General features: G+C 47.7%; 1 protein-coding gene across 1 annotated transcript; it reads left to right on the plus strand.

The window, feature by feature from the left end:
- The first annotated feature begins 9,252 nt into the window (after positions 1–9,252).
- Positions 9,253–10,857, plus strand: LOC141522673 (putative vesicular acetylcholine transporter-B). The gene has a single exon (XM_074236191.1). The coding sequence runs from the start codon at positions 9,253–9,255 to the stop codon at positions 10,855–10,857; it is 1,605 nt and encodes a 534-aa protein (XP_074092292.1).
- Positions 10,858–11,249: the final 392 nt, after the last annotated feature.

Consider the following 11,249-nt stretch of genomic DNA (forward strand, 5'->3'; position numbering starts at 1 on the left):
TTATCTTTACTTTTTACATATTTTGTATCTTTATACATTCCCATGATATAAGGACATCATACATAATTGTATGTATAGCTATCATTTCCAAGATCAGTTCCTTGATGGCAGGCATTATTTTATTTATAACCTTTGTATCCCCCAGAAACCAATACATTTCTGGCACAATAAAATCTTAGTAAATGCTTGTAGATTTATTAAAATCTCAATTCAACAGAATTCAATAGACTAGATTTTCCCCTTCATACTCAATTTTTGATGGAAGAAAAAAACGAGTCTAAATATTGTCAAGAAAACAACTCCTAGACTGTGTCTTGAGGTTCTTGGTATTGACTCTGGGACCCTAAAAGATAGTCAAAGAAATAATATTAACAATTTGTGTACACATGGCACTTTAAAGTTTATAGATTACTTTGCCACAATGCAGGTATGGTTATCCTCATTTTAAAAATGAAGAAGCTGTTTCCTGAGCTAAATGGCTTACCCTGATAACACAGTTGGGGAAGGCCACGTTATTTTTATTCATTCACAGTCAGTCAACCAAACATTCATCAAATTGTAATTATAATGGTAGGAAGAGAGGATCAAACAATTTACAACAATTCTTCCCCCAAAAAATGTTGGATTGATTATGAAGTTATGAAATGAGGACAAGCACATCTGATTCTTTGGGTATTTGTCAGGAAAGACCATGAATGGTCATAGGAAATGAGTGGCAATTACACTTTAATAACCACAGAAGGTAAAGAGGCAAGCTCAACAGGAGTCCTGAGGAGATGGCAGGGGAATTGTGGATAAGATAATAAAGGAAGGCTGGCAGCATGAAAAAAGGACAGGGAGAGGAAGAGGCAGAGAATGTCACTTATATAACTATGTATCGTTAATGCTACTGAGTGGTCTCAGTAGCAAGAACCCAATGAAAATTGAGAGAAGGGGTGGAATTTGAGTATTTTTTCATTTTTTTTTTGGACAAGCAGACTAACTCCTATCTGTGCCATTTTGGGATCGATACATTAACATAGCCAAATCATCTCAAAGTTATTGATAAAATTTCAAAATCATCATCTCAAAGTGTTCTATGGGTCTGGAACTGTGGCAGTCTGAATTTTTTCCAGAATTTACATATAAAATAGGACCAGAAACCTTGATAAGTAGTGCCAAGATAACTTCTCCTGATTTGGCACATATTGTTCAGTCGTCTCAACTCTGTCTGATCCTTATTGATCTCATCTGGGGTTTTCTTGGCAACAATACTGGAGTGGTTTGACATTTCATTCTCCAGCTCATTTTACAGATGAGGAAACTGAGGCAAACAGGATGAAGTGACTTGTCCAGGGTCACACAGCTAGTAAATGTCTGAAGCCAGTACATATTACCAGTATGTGAATTTTGGTTACTCTATGATACAATTTATAAAATATGCTCCTCTGATCTTTGAGACAGTTTATACATGACTTGTTATCTTATTTCCTACCATAGGTCATTTAAACTGACTATATATAAAAACTTATTTATTATACTGACTGGGGTGGGGGAGTAGTCTGGGGCACCAAAACAAGATACAATTTTAATACAAAGGTGAAAATAAAATTGGTGCAATGCTTAAAAGGTTGCCCAGAAAATTCAGTGACCCAAGATAGTCCACTCCCCAAGCATTCCAGTTAATTGAGCTTTAATTTACTTAGACCATTTCTACCTTAAAAGATCCCAAGACACTTACCTGACCTTTGGGATTGCTCCCTAGGTAGGGAGAATTGAGAGAAGAGGAATTAAGTGGAGGCCAAGAGAGGTCTTCTGATAAAATTCTTAAGGATAATTATGAACTCTGAAAATAAAAAGCCCTAAGGGGAAAATAGGTTCATTGTTTTATCTTCTTTCTGGAAACTTTCTCCTTAACTGACCTCTAATATTTTCTGGCAACTTGTGTTGTAGGATTTTAGTAGTTATTCCCCCTTAAAAATATAGTCAAGAGAACAGCAAAGCAAACCACACCAATAGCCTAAGATAATCTTATTTCTGTCTAGGTGGGAGCTGGTTTCTTTAGAGCCATTAGGGGCACAGTAATATGCAGTGATGGGGTCACAGCAAAATAAAGATTTTACAATCTCGTCTTATTGCCAGCTCAGCTTCCTTACCATTATATGTTTCTGTCAGTTTCATGACCATGAATATAAATTCTTATTTCCTTTGCAGTTTTCCTCTTTAGAGGGATTTCCTTTTGCTAAAATTCCAAAAAGAAATGTGGACAAAATCTAGTTTCCTTCTGGAGATAGCAATGATAACCTCACTAATGTAGTGTTATGCTTTCCCATACTTTCCAGTGGTGAATCATAGTGTTTTTAGTAAGAGGGTAAGGATTAGGAAAAAGCTTGAAACGACTGCAATCATGAGACAGTGTGTAGGTGCACATATATTCACCCCATTCCATTTCATAAACCTATATTAAAGCGCCTCCAAAATGCCAAACAAATTATTTGGTGTGGGAGTTTTTGTTATTTTTTCAGTGTGTCTGACTCTCCATGACCCCACTGGGGTTATGTTGGCAGAGATACTGAAGTGGTTTGTCATCTTCTCCAGCTCCTTTTTATACATGAGGAAACTGAGACAGTTAAATGACTTACCTAGGGTCACACATCGGTAAGACCAGATATGAACTCATAAAGTTGAAGGAGGAAGAGAGGGAAGGAAGATGGAGGAAGGGGAAAAGATAGCAAGAAAGGAAGGAAGGAAGGAAGGAAGTTAACTATCTGATGGATATAAAATGATATCTCAGAGTTGAAACTGATTTACATTTATATGAAAAATCTTCCAATTGATAAATGACCATAGATATCAATAGGCAGTTTTCAGAGGAAGAAATCCAAGATATCATTAGTAATAATGAAAAATGCTCCAAATCACTAATAATTAGAGAAATTCAAATTTAAAAGTTCTGAGGGTCTATCTCACAGTCATCAGACTGACAAGTTGACAAAAAAGGAAAATGTCAAATGCTGGCAGTGCTGTGGGAAAACAGGTATATTAATGTATTGCTGATGAAGCTGTGAATTGATCCAGTCATTTTTGAAAGAAATTCAGTTGCCCAAAAGCTATTAAATTATGCTTTCCCTTTAACCTAGGATATACCAATACTAGATCTAAATCCCCAAAAAGAGATCAAAGAAAAAGAACTGTGTAAAAATATTCATATTTATAAACTTATTTAGATTGAAAGTTCATTGAACTTTGTAACCCTGGGGCCTAGCTATTGCTTAGTGCTTAGAAGATCATAGACTCTTAAATGTTTAATGATTGATTGATCTGCTGGGTGGTAGCAAAGAATTGGAAACTGCCCATCAGCTGGAGAATGGCTGAACGAGATATGTATATGATATGAAGGAATAGTCTTATTTATATGAAATTATGAAGAGGATGGCTTAAGAAAAGTTCTATTAACTGAAGCATACTGAACTGAACATAATCAGGAGAATAATTTATGCAATAACAACAATATTGTAAAGACAATCACCTCTGAAACTATTAGAGACTTGAATCAACACAATGACCAGCCATAGTACTAAAGGCTAAAGATGTGTCAAGGCTATCCATCTCCTGGAAGAAAGGATTCAGAGTGTAGATGAAGACACTCTAGACATGACCAATCTGAGGGCTTATTTTACTTGCTAATGCATGTTTATACAGAGAATTTTTTTTTCTTGATTTCTCTAAGGGAGGTTGGTAAAGGGAAGTGAGAGGGAGAATAGACAGTTTTCATTTAATAGAATAAAATTTAATTTTAAAAGATTCAATAACTTTAATTGATGATGATGGCAGTGTGTGGGGGTGATGGTGATGATGATGGATGGTAGATATGACTCTCCAATCAACCAATACCTATACAAAATACATCTGATAGGTCTAGACCTAGTCAGAGATTCAAGTGAAAATGATCTCTTTCCTCAAGATGCTTGAAATTGGCCTTAGAAAACAGCAATAAGCAAAAATTGTAAAGGACTGAAAGTAATATATAATAATAGGAAGTAATTAGGTAGTAATTACAAGGCTTTAGTCCTTGTCCTTAAGGAAATGAACTGTCTGTCAAGGTCTTATCCCAATAGATGTGATTGCTAGAAGTTATAATTTGTTTTAAGACTCCTGCCTCCTGACAAATAAATATTACCTTCAAATAACAAATATTAATTTTGGGTTTAATTTATTATTATTAACTATATAATGTAATATAAATTTCACAATATATTACATTATGAACATTACATGTATGTCACATAAATATTGCCTTGTAATATAATAATTCAAATATATTGCAATATAAATGAATAAATAAATATGATGTAATAATAAAAATATGTAGCCATTTTGTGGTTAATGTGATACAGGCTCAGGGGGAGTTCGTCCTTGTTCAAGACCACAGAATTCATCAGAGCAGGCAGGTCTGGCTCCTACCTCCTAGCAGAGTGCTTTTTTCACATTGTCCCTCCAGGGTGGGCAAATGCCAAGGAGGGAAATGTCAAAAAGTGTCCGAGCAGGCTGCCAGCTACAGAAGTGGGAGAAGTCTTCTCTTCCAGGCTGTTGCACTTAGGTGATTAGAGTGGTTCAGCACCAAGTTGGGGGGGGGGGGAGAGAAATGCTCCTGTCTTTTAGCCCTGATTCAGTGCTTTCCATCACCTCATCCCTCAGTGCATCTCTTTCAGGCCAGGGCTGGAAGCCAACTTTCCAATGACCTCACTGTTGTTGGCTAGCCAGGGTAGTGCACAGAATAACAATACCCACCTTGCCATCCTGTTCTTCCTTCTTTTCCCAGATAGGGGCTTGAGAGCTTGGAGACAATGGCTCTGACCAAGTAAAGGAAGTAAGGCAAGGAGGAAGCAGGGAGGTATAGTGGAATGGTGGACCTGGGGAGTGAGAAAAGATCTGGGATCATACTCTACCTCAGAAACTGTAGTATCTAAATTTAGTGATCTAAGCAAGCCATTTAATCTCTCTCAGGGTCAATTTTCTTATTTGTGAAATGGAGATACAGCATCTACCTAACAATTTTTAAGAGGAACAAATAAGGTAATACATACAAAGCTTTGTAAACCATGGGGCTATAAAAAGATTATTATTATTATTATTATTATTATTATTATTATTATTATTATTATTATGGAGTTCTATCTGCCCTGTACATTTCATTAAAGTTGAGAACTAGTATCTTGTGATGTTCCAAACCCCTCTGGCCAAGGAAGAAAAAAAAGTGAGATTGTCTAAAATGCAAAAGCAGTCTCCCTAAACAGATTTCTTTCTTTCCCAAGAAAGAAAACCTCTAGTAAAAGCAGTTTGGTATATCAAGTCCAGCAAGAATTCTCTTATGCATGATAATGCAGTTATTAAATCAATGAATTTCCAGTGGAAAGGTACCATGGGAATAAATTAAATAAATAATTTGACATTTTAAAAAGATGAAAGGGGGGGGGAGAAAGGCATTTTAGAGATTATCCAGCCCAATCTCTTCAAAAAATAAATAAATTAATCCAAAAGTCTTCATAGAATTCCTCCTTACTTAATTTACATGACCTTCTTATCTCATAAGGTTGTAGTGAAGAAAGCAATTTGTAAACTTTCGAGAGCTCTCTAAATCTGACTTTGTATTATTATTATTATTATTATTATTATTATTATTATTAATTTGTCCTTATTCCCAAGGACTGTACAGTCTTTGAGGAGAAAAAACAAATTGCTCTTAACTATTGAATGACCTCTGAGTCTAGAACTCAATGTCTCTGTGTTTCTGTTCCCTCATCTGTAGAATGGGGATGAGAAAGAAAAGTTCTGCTCTAAGTCCTTTGAAATTAAACCTTTACTAGTTTTATGTCCATAAACAAATCACTTGGAGAGATTGACTTATTTTCTTCCTTTATATAAAAAGGTATAAGAATAATGTCACTCACAGTTGTGAATATCAGATGAGATAAGGCATGGCAGTACTTCACAACCCTTAAGATGCTATCTAAATATCAACTGTTATTTTTATATAGTGAGGATCATGGTGAACTAGAGAAGGCAGATCTTGGGGTCAGGGATCCAGTTCTGGGAGTCATGTCCTAGCTTCTCTCTCTCTCTCTCTCTCTCTCTCTCTCTCTCTCTCTCTCTCTCTCTCTCTCTCTCTGTCTGTCTCACACACACACACACACACACACACACACACTCTCAGAATTCCTGGTTTCCTCTCTGGGCTCCTTTGAAGACTAAATTAAAATCCCATCTTTTGCTGGAGACCTTTGTATGTCTACCCTTCTCCCCCTGACCCCATCCCCTCCATCCACCAATCCATCCATGCATCCATCTATAGCTTATGTATTGTCTTTCCCATTAGAATATGACCTCCATGAAGTCAGGGACAGCCTTCTTTCTCTGCAAAATTAGTAGTCTACATGGTGACTGGAGCCATGAAAGTATTTTCATAACTGCTTGACTAATATAAGCCTTTCCTGATACAAATCCCATCCAGCTTTTCCCCCTCTCTGCCCCCCTCTCCCCAAATCAGCTTGCATTTGCTTTGGATATTGCAAGTTCCTCCAGGCAGAGACTTATCTCATTTTTTGTCTCTGCGCCCCCCGCCCCGGTGGTTAGCACAGTCTCTGGTACTTGGCAGTTGTTTAATAATGCATGGAGACTATTGGGCTGTGTGAACATACACAAGTCACTTAACCTCTTGGAATACACCACGCAATTTGAAGACTATAAATTACAGACAAGTTGCGGATCAACACAGGCGGAGAAAGTTTCCACTGGGAGTTTCCCCAAAGGTCTGGATTCGACTGCCCTCCCGCCGCCGCCTCCCCCCCCCCCCATGTTAGGTTCAATGAGCAATGGGAGCAGGGAATGGGGGAAGGGTTAGAGGGCACTGGACAGCTCAGGGAGTTTCACAAAAGTGCTACCTGAGAGTAATCTGAGACTAAGGCTTGAAACTAAGCCGGAGTGGTGCTCTCTTCACACCCCGGAAGCTCCAGACTCCCCCACCCCGACTATTTTGCAAGGAAATCTGGAGAGGTTCTGGAGAGGATTCGTTTTGGTCCCTGGAGATCTGCCATTTCTCGAGACCCAGACAGCCCAGTCTTCCCTTCCTGGACCCTGGCTCAATGCAATACCGGAGATACACACATCTGGGAGCAGAGACTAGGGGGTGGTGAAGCCTGAATGGAAAGGAGGGTCAGGGGAAGAGGGACTCTGGGGCGCCCAGTTCAGACCCTAATAGGATTGGGGTCCTGGAGGAGAGGGTCGGTGTGGAGAAAATCTGTCGATTATCCAAAAACTGGCCACACACACACACACACACACACACACACACACATTTCCAGACACACCGTTTAGTGGGAGAGGGATCAGCACCTCTGGGATCTTAGTCGAGGTACAACTCGTCCTGCTGGACCACTACAGCCTGTCGCCAAGCGCCTCGCCACTGCTCGGAAATCGTGCCCAGACACCCAAAGCGCCGGTGTCCAAAGAAGCCTGCAGCCTTGCGATGGGTGATGAGTTGGAGGCTGAATTGGGTCCCTTCAGGGACTAATGGTGAGGGCCACCGATCAGCCTCCACCTCCACCCCCCACTCCCCTCTGCGCTCTTTTGTCAGAGACGCTGGACATTCATGCAGACAGAAACCCAGCTCGGGACACTTGCCGCTCCCGGGGAGCGAGATGCAGGTGTGATGGATGTGAGGATGATGGACGTGAGGACGGCCCCCGAGGGCCAGGGGAAAGCAAGCTCCCCTGAGCCACCAATTCCGGTAACCCGTCTCTAGGGATCCTCGTCCTTCACCACCCAGTCCCTCTGGGCAGGGGAAAAACTGGGATCTACTGGTCTCTATCGCTCCAGATCTCCCCGATCTCCGATCCGGTTCTAGGCTTACGGGCATCACTTAAGAGCCTACTATGAGTCAGAGAGCTAGGGCTACCAACAAAGGCAAAAATACTGTGATCTTTGCCTCCATGGAGCTCACATTCTGCTGCATGTTCTAACATGCAAATAACTATGTGCATACTAGATACTCACACACATCTATACCCACAATCTATAGTGCGTGTAGATAATAAAATAAATACAGTGTAAATGAAAGGTCACTTTAGAGAGAAGGCACTAACATTGCGTATAATGGAGGTTAGGGACCAGGAAAGGAATTCCAAGGAAGATGAAGGGAGCCAGGGAAGCTAGAACTGAGCAAATGCCGGGCATTGGCCGGCATTCAGGCTAGTACCAGGGCCAGGTGCCCGAGACCAAGAAGTCACTTTCTCCTCCAGAAGCCACTCTATCGTCTCAGGTACCCAGAGGCTGCCTCTTTTCTCTTCCTCTGGGAGAAGCCCTCAAGTTAATCCACATCTACTCCCTCACCTTCTTCCCCACCCTGTGGGGGTCTGGGGGGGGGGCAGGAAGAAATGTGGTCTTCCCTTTCAAACAAATGCTTCTTGCCTGCCTTCCCTCCTCTCCCGCCTTTCCCCCACCCAGTTTAAAATCCCGTGGAGAAAGGATGGAGGAGGGGCCAGGGCCAGGGCGGGGTGGGGTTGGGGGGGTAGAGGAGGGAGTGGAGGAGGGCTTCTCTCCTCTTGGCCCTCCATTGGCTCCGGCCCCTCCATGTGCCGCATTAGAATGAACAGACGCAAGCAGACCCGGGCACCACTCGGGGCCGGAACTCGCCGCGTCACAGCCCCAAGTGGGAGCCAAAAAAAAAAAAAGAGAGAGAGAGAGACGGAGACGGAGACGGAGACGGAGATGGAGATGGAGATGGGGGAGGGAAGAGACAAGAGGAAAGGGGAGGGGGCAGAGGGGAGGGGGGCCGCTAAGTGAGAGTTGAGAAACAAGAAGCATGCACCTGGGTCTGTGTCTGGGGCAACAGAAGCCGGCTCGGCGCTGCCTGGCGGAGGGCAGAGCGCACGGGTCTCGGGCCCCGCCGGAGATGCGCCCTCGGCGCTAGGGCGCGCAGCTCCCCCGGGCCCCGTGCGCCGCAGGGCTGCGGGGCAGGAGAGGGCCGCCCGGTCGGACCCGAGCATCCCTGCTCCGGGCGGCGCACGAGGAGGCTGCGGCCCGCGCGCTCTCTCCGGACCATCTGGACATCGCCCGCCTAGGCGCCCCGGGCGCCGGCTGAGCCCCGGAGGCTCCCGCTGACCCCCGGACGCCCGCGCCTTTGCTCCCGCCCATGCCCCGCGGGTCTCGGGCTCCTCCTCGGAGCTGAAGCATCCGCCGGGGAGGGGGGGGTGCCCTCGGAGCCGCGAGGGGAGGATGGCGGCGCCCGTGGGGCTGGCCAGAGCGGCCGCGGGGAAGCTGTCGGAGGCGGTGGGCGAGCGCACCCGGCGCCTGGGCTCGGCGCTGCGGGAGAGCCCCCGGCAGCGGCGGCTGGTCCTGGTCATCGTCTGCGTGGCGCTCTTCCTGGACAACATGCTCTACATGGTCATCGTGCCCATCGTGCCCGTCTACATCGCGGGCCTGCACGGGGGCGGCGGGGAGCGCCCGCCCGACCGCCCCCAGCCCGGGCCCACGCCGCCCGCGGCCGCCAACGGCAGCGGCGCCTCGCCGGCCCCGCCCGGGCCCCCCTCCGCCTCGGAGAGCGAGGACGTGAAGATCGGGGTGCTGTTCGCCTCCAAGGCCATCCTGCAGCTGCTGGTGAACCCCCTGAGCGGGCCCTTCATCGACCGCGTGGGCTACGACGCGCCGCTGCTCATCGGGCTGGCCGTCATGTTCGCCTCCACCGTGCTCTTCGCCTTCGCCGAGGACTACGCCGCGCTCTTCGCCGCCCGCAGCCTGCAGGGGCTGGGCTCGGCCTTCGCCGACACGTCGGGCATCGCCATGATCGCCGACAAGTACCCGGAGGAGCCGGAGCGCAGCCGCGCCCTGGGCGTGGCCTTGGCCTTCATCAGCTTCGGCAGCCTGGCCGCGCCCCCCTTCGGCGGCGTCCTCTACCAGTTCGCCGGGAAGCGCTACCCCTTCCTGGTGCTGGCCGCCGTCTCCCTGCTGGACGGCCTGCTGCTGCTGCTGGTGGCCAAGCCCTTCTCCGTGCGGGCGCGCGAGAACCTGCCCGTGGGCACCCCCATCCACCGGCTGATGCTGGACCCGTACGTGGCCGTGGTGGCCGGCGCCCTGACCACCTGCAACATCCCCCTGGCCTTTCTGGAGCCCACCATCGCCAACTGGATGCGGGAGCGCATGGGGGCGTCCGAGTGGGAGATGGGGCTCACCTGGCTGCCGGCCTTCTTCCCGCACGTGCTGGGGGTCTACCTCACGGTCAAGCTGGCCGCGCGCTACCCGCACCTGCAGTGGTTCTACGGCGCCCTGGGGCTGGTGGTCATCGGGGCCAGCTCCTGCACCGTGCCGGCCTGCCGCACCTTCGGCCAGCTGGTGGTGCCCCTGTGCGGCATCTGCTTCGGCATCGCGCTGGTGGACACGGCGCTGCTGCCCACGCTGGCCTTCCTGGTGGACGTGCGCCACGTCTCCGTCTACGGCAGCGTCTACGCCATCGCGGACATCTCCTACTCGGTGGCCTACGCCCTGGGGCCCATCGTGGCGGGCCAGATCGTGCACACCCTCGGCTTTCCGCAGCTCAACCTGGGCATGGGCCTGGCCAACCTGCTCTACGCGCCGGTGCTTCTGCTCCTCCGCAACGTCTGCTCCCTGACGCCGTCCCGCTCCGAGCAGGACGTCCTTCTGGACGAGCCGCCCAAGGGCCTCTACGACACCATCCGCCTGGAGGAGCGCTCCGGCGGAGCCCAGCCTCGCCACGGCCTGCCCCCCGCAGGGGAGGGCTCCCCGGGATGGGAGGGGGGAGGCTCCGGCCGGAGCCGGCCCGGGGCGCTGTCCGGGGAAGAGTCCTCCGACTACGAGGACAGTTAAAAAGATTCAGGAGCAGCGTCCCAGGGAAAGACCTGGAACCCCCCCCCCCCCTTGTCCCTCCGCCTCCTCCTTTGCTTCGAAACTTGATACGTGAAGGGTTAAGCTAAAGAAAACCAACTCCCGCGACCCTGCCTAGGCTGGGTGGGTGGTGCTCGGAGGGTCTCACAGCCCGGTCAGTGCGATGTGTCTCCCTCTCTCCTCCCAGGACGCCTCCCCAGCGTATGCAGTTTGTGATCCTCGATGTCTCCCTTCCCTTTAGCTCCGCTGCCTCACAGATGTGACCCAGGCCCACTTCTCCCCCCCCCCCCCCCGCCCCAACCCGGTCCCTTTACCGGCCAGGCCAAGAGTTCGGGACTGGCGCGGGGAACGATCTCCTCTGTAGTTTGGAGACG

Source organism: Macrotis lagotis, chromosome 4 (assembly GCF_037893015.1).
Source record: "Macrotis lagotis isolate mMagLag1 chromosome 4, bilby.v1.9.chrom.fasta, whole genome shotgun sequence".
In the NCBI taxonomy this organism is placed as follows: Eukaryota; Metazoa; Chordata; class Mammalia; order Peramelemorphia; family Peramelidae; genus Macrotis; species Macrotis lagotis.